General features: G+C 44.8%; 1 protein-coding gene across 13 annotated transcripts in view; it reads left to right on the top strand.

The window, feature by feature from the left end:
- The window catches only part of GARNL3 (GTPase activating Rap/RanGAP domain like 3), a 164738-nt gene that overhangs the window by 4238 nt on the left and 141642 nt on the right, over positions 1–18858 (top strand). For 6 of the 13 annotated variants that reach the window (XR_015136315.1, XR_015136314.1, XR_015136313.1 and 3 more), the window contains exon 2: positions 15069–15239. The exons of 1 other annotated variant lie outside the window; for it this stretch is intronic. Coding sequence is in view for 3 of the 12 variants with exons in the window: in XM_086325051.1 (XP_086181177.1) it covers positions 15069–15239 (171 nt within the window). In the remaining 9 variants the exon portion in view is untranslated. Of the gene's footprint in view, positions 1–14601; positions 14721–15068; positions 15244–18858 lie in introns of all 13 variants that reach the window. 6 more of the 13 variants (XM_086325060.1, XM_086325054.1, XM_086325059.1 and 3 more) reach the window with 4 other exon arrangements.

Below are 18858 nucleotides of genomic sequence, written 5' to 3'. Positions count from 1 at the left end.
AAGGAGCAAGGAGGGGCCCAGGCGTGAGGGCTCCTAGCAGGTGGCAGTGAGAAGGACTAGCTGGGAAACCCAGTGCTGCGAAGCCGCTTGCCCTAGATGTGTTTGTCCTCGTTGGTAGGGAGGCTTATCAGGCAGTGTTCGAGAACAAGGACTTGGGAGCCACACAGACCCAAGTTCAGGTTTCTAACATCTCACCTGTATTGTGTGTGACCTTGGACAAGTTGCTTAACCCCTCTGAGCCTCGGTTAACTCATTTGTAAAATGACAGTTAACACCGCTCTCACAATATTGATGTGAGCTTTAAGTGAACTGATTTATGCGAAGTGCTAAAAACAGTGTCTGGCACAAAGCGTGACTAAATCATAACTGTTACGGACAAAAATGATTAATGTCTACGTGAAAGTTCTCAACCTTTTCCTTCCCATGCCTCATTAAAATTCTAGCTTTGCCTGTTCAGTTTTTCCTCCTCCCCTGCCCTGAGAGCAGGGTCCTGCCCAGCATCTTTGCAGTTTTTGAAGCAGTAAATTTAGGAAGAGAGGGACTGAGGCAAAGGACAGTGGGTCCACAGGGCACTGGTTAGGACTGCTCGAATAAAAGCCTTTAGGAAGCGTTGACCAGTCAGATACAGAAACACCTACTTTGTCTGAGGGCAGCTAGTAGGTTTCCCTATCGTTTTTGTTGCTCTAAGTTATATTTTAAGAAATACATCTGTTATCTTTTGTGACTTAGTGATGAACCTGAGTTATTTTAAAGTACTCTTCTACTGCTGAGCTGTGTCATTTTGGCGGCAACACTGCATGGAGCCAAACCACACATGAACCGAAGCGTTAACAGGGTCGTGCAGTAGGACTGGATTTGCAGCGTCAGTCCTCAAGATCAGAGAATCTCAACACTGAACGGAACTTCAGACATGTCTTAGGTCACCCTCTCAAACAGTGGTTCTCAAAAGTGTGGTCCCTGGACCAGCAGCATCAGCATTATCTGGGAATTTGTTAGAAATGCAAGTCCCCAAGTCCAGCCCCGAATTTACTCAATCAGAATCTCTGGGGATGGAGGCTTAGGAAACTGAGAATCAGTGCTCTCAAGTCTAATAATGTTCTCAAACCTGACATATATGAGAATCACCCGGAAGGATTCCTTTCTTTTTTAAAAGAAAAATCATTTATGTATTGGCTTTGCTGGCTCTTTGTTGCTGTGCACTGACTTTCTCTAGTTGTGGAGTGTGAGGGCTACTCTCTAGTTGAGGTGCACAAGCATGTCATTCCGGGCCTTCTCTTGTGGAGCACATGCTCTAGATCATGGGCTCAGTAGCTGTGATGCACGGGCTTAGCTGCTCTGTAGCGTGTGGAATCTTCAGCTTGAACCAGTGTCACCTGCATTGCTAGGTGGATACTTAACCCCTGGACGATCAGGGAAACCCAAGTTCAGTTCAGTTCAGTCACTCAGTCATGCCCGACTCTTTGCAACCCAATGGACTGCAGCACACCAGGACTCCCTGTCCATCACCAACTCCCGGAGTTTACCCAAACTCATGTCCATCGATTCAGTGATGCCATCCAACCATCTCATCCTCTGTCGTCCCCTTCTCCTCCCACCTTCAATCTTTCCCACCATCAGGGTCTTTTCCAATGAGTCAGTTCTTTGCATCAGGTGGCCAAAGTATTGAAGTTTCAGTTTCAACATCAATCCTTCAATGAACACTCAGGACTGATGTCCTTTAGGATGGACTGGTTGGATCTCCTTACAGTCCAAGGGACTCTCAAGAGTCTTTTTCAACACCACAGTTCAAAATCATCGATTCTTCTGCACTCAGCTTTCTTTATAGTCCAACTCTCACATCCAACCTTGACTACTGGAAAAACCATAGCCTTGACTAGACGGACCTTTGTTGGCAAAGTAATGTCTCTGTTTTTTAATATGCTATCTAGTTTGGTCTTTCCTTCCAAGGAATAAGCGTCTTTTAATTTCATGGCTGCAGTCACCATCTGCAGTGATTTTGGAGTCCAAAAAATGAAGTCTGTCACTGTTTCCACTGTTTCCCCATCTATTTGCTATGAAGTGATGGGTCCGGATGCCATGATCTTAGTTTTCTGAATGTTGAGCTTTAAGCCAACTTTTTCACTCTCCTCTCTCACTTTTATCAAGAAGTTCTTTAGTTCTTCTTTACTTTCTGCCATAAGGGTGGTGTCATCTGCACATCTGAGGTTATTGATAATTCTCCCAGCAATCTTGATTCCAGCTTGTGCTTCATCCAGCCCAGCATTTCTCATGGTGTACTCTGCATGTAAGTTAAATAAGCAGAGTGACAATATATAGCCTTGACGTACTCCTTTTCCTATTTGGAACCAGTCTGTTGTTCCATGTCCAGTTCTAACTGTTGCTTCCTGACCTGCATACAGATTTCTCAGGAGGCAGATCAGGTGGTCTGGTATTCCATCTCTTTCAGAATTTTCCACAGTTTATTGTGATCCACCCAGTCAAAGGCTTTGGCATAGTCAGTGAAGCAGAAATACATGTTTGTCTGGAACTCTCTTGCTTTTTTGATCCAGCAGACACTGGCAATTTGATCTCTGGTTCCTCTGCCTTTTCTAAAACCAGCTTGAACATCTGGAAGTTCACGGTTCACGTATTGCTGAAGCCTGGCTTGGAGAATTTTGAGCATTACTTTACTAGCATGTGAGATGAGTGCAATTGTGTGGTAGTTTGAGCATTCTTTGGCATTGCCTTTCTTTGGGATTGGAATGAAAACTGACCTTTTCCAGTCCTGTGGCCACTGCTGAGTTTTCCAAATTTGCTGGCATATTGAGTGCAGCACTTTCACAGCATCATCTTTCAGGATTTGAAATAGCTCAACTGGAATTCTATCACCTCCACTAGCTTTGTTCCTAGTGATGCTTTTTAAGGCCCACTTGACTTCACATTCCAGGATGTCTGGCTCTAGATGAGTGATCACACCATTGTGATTATCTGGGTAGTGAAGATCTTTTTTGTACAGTTCTTCTGTGTATTCTTGCCACCTCTTCTTAATATCTTCTGCTTCTGTTAGGTCCATACCATTTCTGTCCTTTATTGTGCTCATCTTTAGATGAAATATTCCCTTGATATTTCTAATCTTCTTGAAGAAATCTCTAGTCTTTCCCATTCTATTGTTTTCCTCTATTTCTTTGCATTGATCACTAAGGAAGGCTTTCTTATCTCTCCTTGCTGTTCTTTGGAACTCTGCATTCAAATGGGCATATCTTTCCTTTTCTCCTTTGCTTTTCGCTTCTCTTCTTTTCACAGCTATTTGTAAGGCTTCCTCAGGCAGCCATTTTGCCTTTTTGCATTTCTTTTCCTTGGGGATGGTACGTCACGAACTTCTGTCCATAGTTCATCAGGCACTCTACCAGATCTAGTCTCTTAAATCTATTTCTCTCTTCCACTGTATAATCGTAAAGGATTTGATTTAGGTCATACCTGAATGGTCTAGTAGTTTTCCCTACTTTCTTCAATTTAAGTCTGAATTTGGCAATAAGGAGTTCATGATCTGAGCCACAGTCAGCTCCCAGTCTTGTTTTTGCTGACTGTATAGAGAGGGCTTCTTAAAACAGTTTCCTGTCCTTCCCCCATCCCCCCTTGAGATTCTGATTCTCTGGGTGAGGATGGATCTGTGGATGCATTTGTAACAAGCTCACAAGTAACGCCCGAATTGCTGGTCCAAGGACATGTTTAAAAACCAGTCCTCTAGGATAACACAGGAATCTTTTCTACAGAAACACTTGGAGCTGGTCATCCAACTTCTGCTTATTACATCTAAGGTCAGGGAGCCCACAACTACATTTGTTATCAGGCAGCTTTATTATCTTTCCTTAATAGTGAAGTCAAAGCTTGCCGGCCTATTCTTACCACCCATCATTTATAGTAATAATTCTGCTTTTATTGCCACTTGGAGTAGCAATGCCTGTGGCTCTGATACCAGGTGAAAACTGGTGGCTGGATTGTGGTCAAGTAATTCGTACTCCTGGCCTCTTGGTTATAATCACCATTGAACAGTTGTCCTTCAGCTACAGGAAGGACTAGTAATACATCACACTTTTTCTGTTTAGTACCTTAGCACTTTTTCAAATTTTTTTGAGATTATCAAAGGCTGTAAATGGCAAGCAGAGGAGAATCATCAGCTCATGAAACTGCAAAATGCTGGGGAAGACCAAGCTTTAAAAAGTGAAAGTGTTAGTTGCTCAGTAGGATCCCACTCTTTGTGACCGCATGGACTGTAGCCTGCAAGATTCCTCTGTCCATGGGATTTTACATACAAGAATAATGGAATGGGTTGTCATTACCTTCTCCAGAGGATCTTCCCAACCCAGGGATCGAACCCATGTCTCTTGCATCTCCTGCACTGGCAGGCATATTTACCACTGGTACCACTTGGGAAGCCCAGACCAAGCTTTAGGAAAGAGTAGAACCAGGTGCTCAAATAATGTCCTCAGGAGTCTTTTTTCATTTTCTGGATTGACTTGATTCTCAAAGTCTTTCCACCTGGGGACAAAGAAAATGAGCGATTCCAGGCTTACTTTCTATCAGTGAATTATCCCAGCAGAAAGATATTATAAGACCTCCTTCTCAATGGTTCTAGAACACGCCCCAGGCTTGACATTCTTTGGATCTCTTGGGTTCTATGCTCATCTGTGAATCAATCATTTTGACCAGAGGGGATAACACATGCTAATTGGCTGGGCCTGGGTCCTGTGCCCAAGCCAGTATTGGGCAGGGTTGGGGCGGGGGCGGGGTTAGATCACTTCACAAAGACCATGAAGTGATTGCCCAAAGGAAAAATCACAGTGCTATCATCAGAAGAAGGGGAATGGATACTGGATGGGCGTCCCTATCCAAAAAAAAAAAGTGCGATTAAATTTGGAAAGCTTTCCAAATTACAGATTCCCAGATGTCACCCTAGAGTCACCGAATGGGGATTTCTGCATTTCTTAAATACTCATTGTAAAAGACTACCTTAGTTGAGTGGTTAAATTATGCTTACTAAGTTTAGCCACAGTGAGAAAAGAGCCCTACATAGACAGAAGATTCTGAATTACAAATAGAAAACATATTTTTCACTTTCCCAAATACTGCTTCCTACAGAGTGACTTCCTTATTAGTAATGCATAGAGCCCACGCCTTGTGAGAATAAATTTGATGCCAAGACAAATGCTTTCTTATTCCTGAAGATGGCTTTCTAGGCCAAGACAGAATCAAAAAAGAACAATTATCCATTATGCATTTGCTTGCCTCCTTTTCTTCTTCCTTATGTTTCCCCTGACTCTTAGATTCTTTTTTTTTTTTTTTCAGGAGAACTTTTTTTTTCCAGGTAGTGTAAACAAGCATTTTAATGTGAGTTGTTTTCACAGCCTTTATTCCTCTATATTATGTCATTATTCTTTTTATGTCAGCCCCTTAAGTATTTAATCACAAATAAATCTGCCACTGTCAATTTTCTTTTGGAAAAATAGCAGTCTTCCTGGGAAAGGCTATTAAGAGCTGTCTTGTATCGGGTTGACATAATGAGCTCTTAGGGCCAACAGACGAAAATTAATTTTCATATTATGTCTGTTCCCCTAAGAGAAGGGAAAAAACAACTTTTATTATTCACTAAAGAGTTTAAGTTAATATAAACCAGCTTCCTTTCTTGGAGGAAAACAATAGTCAAATTAGTTTTGCTTTGGAGGGTTAATATGAGAAATTATATTTGGTTGTCTGGTTTCCAGAGCTGAAGATCTGAACAGAGATGAAGTCTGACAAACAGCGCTATAGGAAAATTAGGAGATTTAGCTTGTACAGTGAGGCTCACTGCTGGTTTTCCTGGGGAAAAAAATTCTGAAGCAGCACGCAAGTTAGAGATGTTGTAAAGTATAAACCACATATCTGGTTGTCTCCAGAGCCAGGATCTTAGAGGACAGGAAGCAAATATGAGTTAGCAATGAGGCGTGACTGCCCAAGGAGGTGTATGCAAAAGGCTGTTTGCTGTAGGATTGCTTGTAGAAGTGGGGAAAAAAAAGTCCATCAGGAATGTATCGGTACAATACTAATCATCTGTTAAAAAGATTAATACCTATCTGTATTCTGACTTGGAAAGATAACTACGATGTTCGTGGTTATTTAGTGAAAAGGAATAAGTAGCTTCTAGTAATAGCAAGTATGTAAAATTACATATGGAATTTCAGATTTTCTAGTAGCCAGATTTTACTTATGTGTTTATTTATGGCCGCACTGGGTTTTTTGTTGCTGTGCAAGGACTTTCTCTGGTTATGGCAAGCAGGGGCTCCTCTTGAGGTGCGTGGTCTTCTCATTGTGGTGTCTTCTTGTTGCGGAGCATGGGCTCTAGGTGCACGGGCTTCAGTAGTTGTGGCTCGAGGGCTTCATTGCTCCTCGGTATGCAGAATCTTCAGAGAAGGCGATGGCACCCCACTCCAGTACTCTTGCCTGGAAAATCCCATGGATGGGGGAGCCTGGTAGGCTGCAGTCCATGGGGTGGCTAAAAGTCAGACACAACTGAGCGACTTCACTTTCACTTTTCAGTTTCATGCATTGGAGAAGGAAATGGCAACCCACTCCAGTGTTCTTGCCTGGAGAATCCCAGGGACGGGGGAGCCTGGTGGGCTGCCATCTATGGGGTCACACAGAGTCGGACATGACTGAAGCGATTTAGCAGCAGCAGCAGCAGCAGCATGCAGAATCTTCCTGGACCAGGGATTAAATTTGTGTCCCCTGCCTTGGCAGGCAGACTCTTATCCACTGTACCACCAGGGAAATCCAGTAGTAGCCATATTTTAAAAGGTAAAAAAATAATAATAATAAAATTTAATTTCAGTAACTTATTTTATTTAACTCAGTATACCCCAGATATTACCATTTTAACATATACTCATTATTACAAATAATTAAGGTAATTTCCTTTTCTTTTTGAAATCTGGTGTATATTTTCTGCTTCAGCATTTTAGTTCAGAGCGGCCACATTTTAAGTGCTCCAGAGCCGTGTGTGGTTTGTGCATGCCTTACTGGACAGTGCAGATGTGGACTCTCAGGTGGGAAAGCTGTGAAAGAATGCATCAAGGTTTTTGTTTTGTTCTGTGAATCGCAGAGAAATAGGGAAAGGTAAAGACATTGTGAGAAAAATGTGTGGAATACCAGGAGATTTTAGGAAAAGGGAATCGATAAACAAACTTTATTAGTGAGAAGGATGACTCTGATTTGATGGACTTAGCTTAACTGTTCACATAAGCCCCAAATAAAAGTTAGATTTTGAGACTTATATGTGAAACCACTGTGTAGCATGGCTACACGATCTAATTTAATTTGGGGGAAGGAGGAAATTAGTGTAAATAAATAGTTTTGAAAAACAGAAAGAGGTTATGATTTTTCTGTGTCAAATGTTGCTGCTGGGTCATCCAATGAAGAGCCAGGAATTGACCATTGGCTTAGCATCATGTGGGTCACAGATGGCCTTTGACAAGAACTGCTTCTTTAGAACAATGAGGGTGAAAGTTGCACTGGACTGGCTTCAAGAGACAATGAAAGGACAGAACTGGAAACAGTGAGCCCAGTCAACTCTTTGCAGGGCCGGAGGGGGTGTGAGTTGAAACTGTTTGTTTTTTTGTTTTGGTGTGTTCTGCTTTTGTTTAATAAAGATATTTATGTCTGGTGGGAATGATCCAGTAAAGAAAAAAAGATTCTTGGGCGGGGGAGGGGGAGGTGTTTTACTTGAAAGAAAGAAAATTCACAGAGGATATAATAGCTGCCCTCTCACATTTGAAAGGATGTAATATGTATGGATGTAAGAGTTGGACTGTAAAGAAAGCTGAGCGCTGAAGAATTGATGCTTTTGAACGGTGGTGTTGGAGAAGACTCTTGAGAGTCCCTTGGACTGCAAGGAAGTCCAACTAGTCCATCCTAAAGGAGATCAGTCCTGAGTGTTCATTGGAAGGACTGATGTTGAAGCTGAAACTCCAATACTTTGGCCACTTCATGCGAAGAGCTGACTCATTTGAAAAGACCGTGATGCTGGGAAAGATTGAGGGCAGGAGGAGAAGGGGACGACAAAGGATAAGATGGTTGGATGGCATCACCCACTCGATGGACATGAGTTGGGTAAACTCTGGGAGTTGGTGATGGACAGGGAGGCCTGGCATGCTATGGTTCATGGGGTCGCAGAGAGTTGGACACGATTGAGCAACTGAACTGACTGAACTGAATATGAACAAGGAATTAGGCCCTCTATCTGCATGACCCCGGGCTAGACCTAAAATCACAGTGGGTACAAGGGATAATAAAACAGACTGGATTCAATACACAAATCCAGTGGCCAGTGCAGCCTAAACTAACATGACGACCTCGAGATGTAGTAAAGTTTTTATTGTGGAGACATTAAACCATCTATCCTTTAGCCTGTGTGTGTGCTCAGTTGTTTCGGTCATTTCCAACTCTTTGTGACCCCATGGACTGACTGTAGCCCACCAGGCTCCTCTGTCCATGGGATTCTCCAGGCAAGAGTAATGGAATGGGTTGCCATTACCTTCTCCAGGGGATCTTCCTGACCCAGGGATGAAACTTTCCTCTTATGTCTCCTGCACGGGCAGGCGGGTTCTTTACCACTAGTGCTACCTGGGGAGCCTGGGAAGCAAGCCCATAGGATAGACTGGTATTTCTCAACTCTTCTGTGATTTCGGTACACTTCTGGATACAACAGTTTTTGGTGACACACCTGGAAAAGGCTGAAGACAACATGAAGCAAGTTGCGGGGAGTGATCACAGAGTCATTGCTCTGGAGTAGCAGTGACTTTAGAAGTGTCCACAGTTAGTGCGTGTTCTTTTGGTTGCCTTTTAGCACCTCTTTGCTGATTGGAGCAGAAAGGCCTAGTGCTGTGAGCAAGCTCTTTTAAATTCTCAAGGCCAAATGCCTATGTTTTCCCTTCAAAGTACACAGTTTCTTTTTCTTGCCCACTGGAGATTGTACCATTGCTCCCACCTGAAGACTGTGCATACTCTGCACTCTGCACAGGGTCACATGAACTGTTAAGCTCAAAACCCAGTGAGACACACATCACTATGTAAGGCCTATCGGTCAGTAATCTGTTGCAGACAACAGAACCCACTCCACCTGGTAGAAGCAGAATGAGATTTAATAGCAATACAGGAAATTAAGTGCTTACAGACTTGTTGGCAGGGCCGGAGAGCAGACTCTAGCCTGAGCTCCCAGGCACAACTCCTGTCCCCAAAACCACTGTGCTCTGCAATGACCAGGGAGGCTGCCACTGCATAACAAGAAGCTGATCCATCAAGAAGCAGCTGCCACCAAAGCCAGCAGCAGAACCAACCCGGCTTTGATCCCCAAAGCTGCCCCTGCTCCCTCAGAAACCCAGAGAGTCAAGACGCTGCTGACTCTAGGACCACACCAGCTCTGTCATGATCTCCAAAAGCAAGCTGGTGCCCTGTGTCCTCTCTTTTCATCTGCCCAGCTCCGATCGGTCTCTCACGAGTGCCTCTGACTTAGAGTGTGGACTCTAAATCACATCCAGAACCCTAAACTGCCAAGCAGGTTAAGAAATTATGTCTCAGCCTTCCAACTTTTGCGATTGTTCCAAAGTATCTGCCACTGACAGCATCTTTCTTCAATCACAGCAAATATAAATAAGACACACTGATCCAAAGTTGGTAGTACACACTGGTGTGCTGCTGCGTAGCTGGCACGCCAGTCTTGGAGCCGTCTTAGTGGGCGAGGAGGTAAAACTGGGAAATCAAGCCTCAGATGACTTTACAACCGTTAAATGTCAGTGATTCCATAGTTTTAATACAAATGAAAGCTAGGACATAAATTCCTGTCTCACATTTTATGACCAGAGAGAAAAGTGCCTTTAGAAGCGCTGCCAGCCATTAAGGCTTTCCTAGCATCAGTGCCATACATCAGGCCTGGTTGATGCCTGGCAGATGGATTCCTTTTGCTCCCTGCACTTGTCACAGTCCTCACGGACCAGCTGCCTGTCAGAGATGGATAAAGAAATAGAGCAGGTCCCACAGTGCTCTGACCGGGGTCACCAGTGACCTCATTCAAAAAGAGCCAAAACAGCCCCATGAAGTCTCTCTATTCCGAATGAACTCGTTCCACATATTTTTACATTTTCTCATAGCCACGTATTCATTCAACATATATTTTTCGAGCCCTTCTCTGTGCTAGGCACTCGGGGTACACCATGAACAAGGCAGATGGGGCCCTGTTCTCATGGAGCTAACATTTAGTGGGGGGAGTGGTGGGAGGCAGACAGGGTACCAGTAGCTGGGATGACTCCCAGGGCACTGAGTGCTGCAGAGGAAGAAAGTGGCAAGATGGGGAGTGACTGTGTGAGAGGAGACAGTTTCCTTCAGGATAGAAGTCTCCTCGGGGCCCCCAGCTCTGTGGGAATTACTGCTCCTTTGGCTGCTGAGCCGGCTCAGACCCCAAAAGCTGATCATGGTTTTCCGACAAGCAAGAATGAAGACTTGTGCAACTAAGGTTGTCTTCAGCCAACAATCTGAACAGGAAATAAGATACAAGATCAAGAACGTAAGGGAAGGACTTCCTGGCAGTCCAGTGGGTAAGACTTCGCCTTCCAGTGTGGGTGAGGCAGTTTCAATCTCTGGTCCGATCCCTGGTCAGGAAGCTAAGATCCCATATGCTTCCTAGCCAAAACCCCAAAACATGAAACAGAAACAATATTGTAACAAATTCAATAAAGACTTTTAAAATGGCCCAGATCGAAAAAATAAATAGAACACAAAGGAGTATGTGTGGCTTTCAGAAGTTTCCCATGTTCCTTGTGGAATTATGGGTGCAGCTCAGGGACCCATGCAGCTGCACCAAAGGAGCTGTCATCCCTGTGGAAGGAGCCAGAACTGAGATGCTGTTGCCTTGTGTGCCACATTGCTGCCTTCAGGGGTCCACCTCCCAGCGTATGAAACAGCACTCGTGCCACAGTTGTGTTGGATGGCATCACCGACTCAATGGACATGAGTTTGAGCAAGCTCTGGGAGATGGTGAAGGGAAGCCTGGCAGGCTGCAGTCCATGGGGTCGCAAAGAGTCGGACACAAATGAGCGACTGAACAACAACAGCAATCCCTTTAGACTCATGATACGGATGCTTGAGTCGTCCTAAGGGCTTGGGAGTCACAGAGGAGAAGACTGTAAGCTGTGTGCATCTGAGGACCATCCCCAGTCCAGGAAGAAAGCACACACATACACAGCCCCACGCAGGAGATTCACTCACAGGCACCCTCATTTCCTCCCCTTCAGGCCCACTCCCCTCCCAGAAAGCACCTCCACACTGTGAACCAACCCCTTTCCTGCCACAGTCTGGGATTTTTACTAGAACCTTGAAAAGTCTGTCTATGGTATCATCTGATCTTTTGTTTTGAGTTCTTACTGTCTCTCTCTCTTTTTTTTTTTTTTTTTTGAGAAAACCAAGCTATTGTTATGTTTCCTTTGATTTCTATTTAAAAAAAAATCTTCTCATCTATACTCTTATCTGTCTTTTATAAACCTCTTTTCACAGGTCCTGTGCTAGTTTTCTCCTGCATGTTCATCTTGGGTAGAAGCACCTCTGTCTGGGTCTGCATTTACCCACTGATAATATGGGTAGATTAACCTTGACCCCAGCTTCTCTGAGCGATGGTGCATCTTCTCTTTCAGAGCTGGTGCTGGAGGTCTGGCTTTGATGTTTCTTGGGAAGTGGGAAGGGGACAGAGGCAATGGGGACATGCTGTCTGGTTTTACTCTCTCCCCACCCTGTCCTCCTGTCTGCAGAGTCCCCTGTGCCTGTGGTATATGTGACCCCATGGCAGGTCTTCCCTTGAATGTTCAGCTCTCCATCCTCTACTCACTTCAGGGCAAACAGGCTCCTCCAAAGAGGGCCTAGGTCAGTGGGGTTCCCCATGGTTCACGGGCCTTTGTTTAGTGGGCTCAAATGTACTTGGGTAATATCTTTTGAGAGGTTCAAATGGCTCTTAAGATGTACTCTTCCTTCTCTCCTTCAGCCTTTCCTCAGATTAGGCCTCCGCTTCTTTTTAGAAAGCTGGGCCCATGAAAAAGAAAAAAGAACAAACACCTTCTGCCCAGTGCTGCTCATGCTTCCGGGCCTCATGCCTCCAGATCAGGCACTGTCGGCCTTTAGAACGTTCTTGCCCATACAGCAGATCTTCAGAATTACAGCATGGAGTTTCTCCCTTCTCTTGTTCCAGTAGCTTTTCTTCTGTGTATTGGGCTATTTTTGCTCATTTCCATGGGTTCCAAGGAGTTATGCAGATGAGCACTTCCTCTGCCATCTTTCCAAGAAGTTCTTCCTCTGCTGAATATTTTAAATAGTGAGACAAGAAAGATAAAATAAGTCAGACGATTAAGAGGAACGTACATTTTTTTATATTAGAAAATTAAGACTAGAAAAGATAACAAATGAGGAAAGGATTAAAATTAACAGTGATGAGACAGCATCTGAACAGTTAAACAATGAAGCTAAAAAATTAGATGAGAGTATAAAAAACTCAAAAACTCAAAGAGTAAAGTTAGGCAAAAAGACAAAATTAAACAGTGGAAAAGGTTTAAAAGAACTAACATTTAAGTGTTTCTAAACATAATTTTAAAGATGAAAGGGCTAGACATGCTAAAACAATGAAAAAATCTTAGTATTTAAAGATTAAAAGAATATAATAAACATAGGAGGTATTTCCTTCTGTAATGTTCCATGTTAAAGATGTATCTGTATTTACTGATTTACAAAGATATCCAAGACTGGATTAGAGAGAAGAGCAAATTACAGAGCGCTATTATAGTCTCAGTACATATGTCACATAAAAGTTGTGAATATGTAGACAGAGGAGTGATGGGAATCATACCAAACTGAACTGGGAGAGGTAAGGGATCGGAAGTGGGGGTGTCATGCATACCATCAGATCCCTTCACCATTTCTGGAATCTTCTCCCCTCCCCTCTTCAGTGCACTTTTGCCCTACCACCCACACCTGGGTGGCCACCCTTCCTAGGTGGGCTACCCTCGCGCTTACTGCAGCTGCTCTGCCCACCTGTGCAGAGAGCACCACGTGCCTGGAGTTTACAGCCCCCACCCCGTGACCCAGGGCCCTCGGCTCCTCGTCGCAGGTGGGACAACTCTGATGCATAACCGACCTCAAGCAGATTGAAAAGCCAGCTCTGTATGTGATTTTACATTTTCTAGCCACATTAAAATCCATACACTTTTATCTTCAACATGTAGTCAACATAAAAATTATTGAGACAGTCTGCATCCTTTTTTATTCGTACTAAGTCTTCAAAGTCCGGTGTGTGTTTCACATGCGCATGTCTTACTTTCCCTGCCTGCATTTCCTTGCTCAGTGGTCACATGTGGCACGATGCTACTGCATGGGACAGCCTGCCTCCACTTGAGTTGAAGCTGTTCCTTCACAGGACTTCGCCTGACAATGAAACCTCACCTCCCCATCCGGCTTCCTTCATTCCCTTATCGGTTTCTTACAGGAGCACTCTCTTTCCTTTTTAAAAAAAACCTTGCATAATTGAGAAAGGAACATTTTCTTAATAAATCTTTTGCATACAACTGTTATTTTTGTAATTTAGAAAAATCTATAGAGGGTTCAAAGAAAAACTGTGCCTCTCACCCAGAACCCTGCTTCATTATTTGTTTGTTTATTGCTAAGGCAGCCATAACCCCTAGGACTCTGGGTTTTGGAAGACTTGAAGTACCAATGAGTAAAGAATAACTGACAACAAACATACCAGAACCTTCCCTCCTTGCCATTTGTCGTACGTGGAAGGCTTGAGCCTTTCGTGTCTGTTGAGCTGCTTCCAAGATAAGTGGCCTGAAGCCAGCTAGGGTAAGATTATCCAGCAGTCTGGGTCAGGTATGTAGCTTGTGTTCTCAGACCCAGGCAAGGTGATGGGGGGAGCTGGGTCATCACTTATAAACTTGGCAAGAGTGACCTTTTTTCTTTTGCAACATGCCTGCAGCCTATAATTGGTACCACTGTAGCAGCTTGGGAGTGGGTAGTGCCCATCTGGCTCCAAACACCCAGGCTGTGTGGAGTCACTTCTCTTGGCATCTAAACCCGGCAGCAGGATGGGGGCTCCCTGTCAGAGGCCTCTTCCTCACTAATAAGACCACCAAGGCTCTTGTCTTTTGCCTCATCACAGCGTTTATTGAGAAGACAGTATAAAGAGTCCCTTTTGACATAAGTGTTAGCTAAGATTGATTTTTATTTTTCCATTTCCAAGTAGTTGGATTTTCTTTGCTTTGGATTTGTGTGTCACTTTAGGTAGAGATGAGGGAAGAATGCTGTTGATTGGCTCAGAAAATAATTCCAATCAGAAAAAGCGGGATGCTTACATTTCCTAACAAAGCTGACCTCTTTTGTCCCAGAATCACCTTCCCACCTTCCTCACTGTGTCACCGGAGAAAGAAACAGGCTTGTTTCAGCAATGCATTTCTCAATTTCTTCCCATAAACCATCCATTCGTTAATTCAACAAGTGGTTACTGCTTACTTCCTCTATGCCATTACTCTTGAAATGTGACTTTGGTCCTTTTGACTACAGCGTTGTTGCCAGCATAGGCTCTTTTTATGGCTCTTCTTGGCTGTTTTAATTGGAAGTTGGGAGATAAACCAGGCACTCCTGGACTAAACACCGATGGCTATGAGGTCCATCCTCTGCAGGTACTCCAGACCGAGCTTTCCCTTCCCCAGCGGATGCTGCCTTTTTCTAAATAAGTCTGTGATGGTTCACATACTCACTGTCCTCCTTGTGCCTTCGACTCCACTGCCTGGGAGTGTGGAGGCCTCCACTCATTGCTAAGGGATGTGATAGGATTTGGATGGTTCTATGGCCGTGATGTCACAGTGTGCAGTAAGGGTTTGGTGCAGTCTTGGTGGGGCACCTGGATCTTGGGAGTGTCTTGTCTTCACCCCTTATTACTGACGGGCTGGCCCCCAGGGAGGGAACAGGCCAGCACTGGCCCGTGTTCTACTCTGTCCTCAGTGCCTTTCCCAACCCCTCTGCTTCAGTACAGCACTGCAGCCTCCAGGCCCCCTGATGGACCCTCTGACGAAAGGGCCCTGCGGGAATCAGATGGCACAGACCCTCATGTGGAAAGCCAAGTCCTCTCTGTCCTTTGGCATCCAGCCCCTGCAGACGTGGCCGGCTAAAGACCCTGAAGTAGAGGCCCAGGTCAACCTGTAAGTAAGTAAGAGAAGCATCATCTCAGTTGGGGCTCATGCTCACTCTAGCTTGAAACCCTAATGCTCAGGAATAAAATTATCTTTGGGGGGAAGAGTATGGAGGGAGAAGGGAGTGGATATTTGATTGGGAGATTTCATTTCTGTTTCTTAATGGTGCCTTATATGCATTTGTGTATTTACTTAGCCATGATCATTGAACACCTACTCTGGCCAGGCCTTGTGTCAGGCATGGCAGGCAAAATAGATTCAGCTCCTGTTCTCAGGGGATTTATAGCTCATAGAACAGATAGTCATTAATCAGATAATCACACAAATAAATTGTGACAAGTGCAATGAAATGTGGTACCTTGATTCAATAAACATTTACAGGATGTCCTCAGTGTGCCAGCAACATACTCAGGATATAAGGAAATAAGATATCTCCTCACCTGTGGATATCGAATAGTATCTAGAAGGGGAAAATTCCAATTATTATTCAGAAGAAATGATAATAATAACTATGTTATAACTAATATATTAATAGATTCTAGGTCCCAGAGGGTGGTAACTATGTTTTATTAAATTTACTCCTGAGTCCCCAGGGCTTTGTTAGGGTGTACACTATTTGCTGGATGAATGAATAAGTAATGAATGAAGAAGAGGATACCTCAACACAGGGGTGCTTAGCTTTCCAGGGGAATCAAAGGCAACTAGCTGCAACAATATGATTGCCTTAAGAACAAGAGATACTTCATCGATTCCATGCAACAAAAATTATCAATGCTTACTGTACCTGGTGCTTTTGCGAGCCTAAATTCCATTGAGGGTCATGGATCAGAATCACCTATCAGGCTTAAGAAATAGCTGATGCCTGAGGCCCACCCCAGAGATTCTGACCCAGGGACAGCCTTTCCAGGAAGGCAGAAAAGTAACCAAATATTAATAACTCCATTGCCACTAGAAAAGGAGCATGTAGAAAGTGCTACAGGAGGAAGGAATCTGTTGGAGGACAGGGAGGAAAACGAGAAGCAGTTGCACTTAGCCAGTCAGGATGACCGGCAGCCAGGCAGGAAAAGGAAAGAAAGCCACTTGAAACAGAGGAAACTGAAGAGCAAAGGCTCGGATCCGTGGAAATGGGTCCCAGCAGTGTTGACAGGCAGTAAACTAGTGATTCTCAAACCAGGGGTTCTGCAACCCTGGTTGCACAAAATCAGCCTGGGAGCTCTGAAACAGAAAGCCGGCACATTCTACCCAAGATTCGCAAGTCAGGGTGGAACACAGATACCAATATTTTATACAGCTCCCCAGGGAATTCTCATATGCAGCAAATGTTGAGAAATGTTAAATGTAACATCAGTTACATTTAACATCAGTTCAGTTCAGTCGCTTAGTCATGTCCAACTCTTTGCAACCTCATGAACCACAGCACGCCACGCCTCCCTGTCCATCACCGACTCCTGGAGTTCACCCAAACCCATGTCCGTTGAGTTGGTGATGCCATCCAACCATCTCGTCCTCTGTCATCCCCTTCTCCTCCTGCCCCCAATCTTTCCTAGCATAAATAAATACAAAATAGCTATGAAGCAACTTATATGCCTAGCTAAAGTGAAAGTGAAAGTCGCTCAGTCATGTCTGACTCTTTGCAACCCTGTGGACTATACACTCCATGGAACTCTCCAGGCAGGAATACTGGAGTGGGTAGCCTTTCCCTCCTCCAGGGGATCTTCCCAACCCAGGTATCGAACCCAGGTCTCCCACATTGCAGGTGGATTCTTTCCCAGCACAGCCACAAGGGAAGACCAAGAAGATTGGAGTGGGTAGCCTATCCCTTCTCCAGGGGATCTTCCTGACTGAGGAATGGAACCAGGGTCTCCTGCATTGCAGGTGGATTCTTTACCAACTGAGCTATCAGGAAAGCCCTGAGGGGTATAAATTTTTATATCTCAGGCAATGGGGAGCCACTGATAGCTTGCATGATTTTAAGCGACAATACAGTTTGAAATAGACAAAGTTCACAGTTCAGTTCAGTCACTCAGTCATGTCCAACTCTTTGCAGCCCCATGAATTACAGCATGCCAGGCCTCCCTGTCCATCACCAACTCCTGGAGTTCACTCAAACTCAGGTTCATCGGGTCAGTGATGCCATCCAGCCATCTCATCCTCTGTTGTCCCCTTCTCCTCCTGCCTCCAATCCGTCCCAGCATCAGAGTCTTTTCCAACAAGTCAACTCTTCACATGAGGTGGCCAAAGTATTGGAGTTTCAGCTTTAACATCAGTCCTTCCAAAGAACACCCAGGACTGATCTCCTTTAGGATGGACTGGTTGGATCTCCTTGCAGTCCAAGGAACTCTCAAGAGTCTTCTCCAACACCACAGTTCAAAAGCATCAATTCTTCTGCACTCAGCTTTCTTCATAGTCCAACTCTCACATCCATACATGACCACTGGAAAAACCATAGCCTTGACTAGACGGACCTTTGTTGGCAAAATAATGTCTCTGCTTTTTAATATGCTATCTAAGTTGGTCATAACTTTCCTTCCAAGGAGTAACAGGGTTTGGATAAATTCAGGATTGCTAGTTCTGCAGTGGGTTCTTCCAGGAAATCAGAGAAGTCTGGAGTCACTGCTGGCTTTTCAGAGCTGCCCCCATTCTTCCCACAGTGGCCCCGTAGGTCCATTTATGAGAATGTGGGAAATGAATGTCACCTCGACTGTAAACTGAAATCTAAAATTTCAGTGAATGCTGAATTGTTTGACCGAAATGCTCCTGTTTCTTGGGAGGTGGCTGGTAACTAGCGTCCAGGCAGGCCCAGCGCTCTACGCTGGAGAGCAGGGAAACCTGGGCTTCATCAGCCAAAGGTGAGATGGGGGAATGGCGCTCTTCCTTCCTCCCAAGCTCCAGGCCAGAGTCACAGCCCTCAAAGTGAACCCTGCGGTGGGCGCTGCTTTTGTCTATACTACAAGCCCCACAGTACACCGAGCAGATGACGTAGTCAAAGGGGCGGGCAGAGCTGCCGGGAAGCCTATGAGATGCAGCGGCCGCAGCCCGAGGAGGGGCCTTCCGGGATCTATTGGAGAATACGTTTAGGGGTGGGACCGGTCCTGGTGATTAGCGGCCGCAGGGCTGGCGAAACTGCAGCGGGAACAGGGAGGGCGGGGTTTGGCTGCACCCCAGATTCAGGGGCGTCAGGGCTGGACTCACTGGGAGCCAGATGTTGGGTTTTCTGGAAAACGGACTAGAGAGATGTGTCTTTAAGAATTGCTGCCATTCTACGGGCCGTTCATTCACTAACTCATTCATTCAACAGATTTACTGGCTACCTGTGCCAGGCACTTGTGCAGACATACCAAATGTGTTTTCTCTTTTTAGTCTTCACCAAAAAATCCAACGAGGTAACAACTGCTGGCTCCATCTTACAGATGAGGAAGCCAAGGTCCAAAAGAGTTAGAAACACGTGTTCAGAACACACACTGCTCTGTAAGTGATGGAGCAGAGATTTGCACCTGTCTAGTCCCAGTGCCACTCTCCTAACCTCAGCTGTGCAAGTAAGAGCAAAGTGTTTATGGCATGTCAGTGTCCACAGGGTATCTTGCTTCTGTGGAGTGAAGAATACAGCAGGACCTGACTGCACATCAGT

The sequence above is a fragment of the Bos grunniens genome, chromosome 11 (assembly GCF_055505025.1).
Source record: "Bos grunniens cultivar Pamir isolate PY7600 chromosome 11, Bosgru_T2T1.0, whole genome shotgun sequence".
Taxonomy (NCBI): domain Eukaryota; kingdom Metazoa; phylum Chordata; class Mammalia; order Artiodactyla; family Bovidae; genus Bos; species Bos grunniens.
Note: the sequence above shows the minus strand (reverse complement) of the source record. Positions and strands in the feature narration are given on the sequence as shown.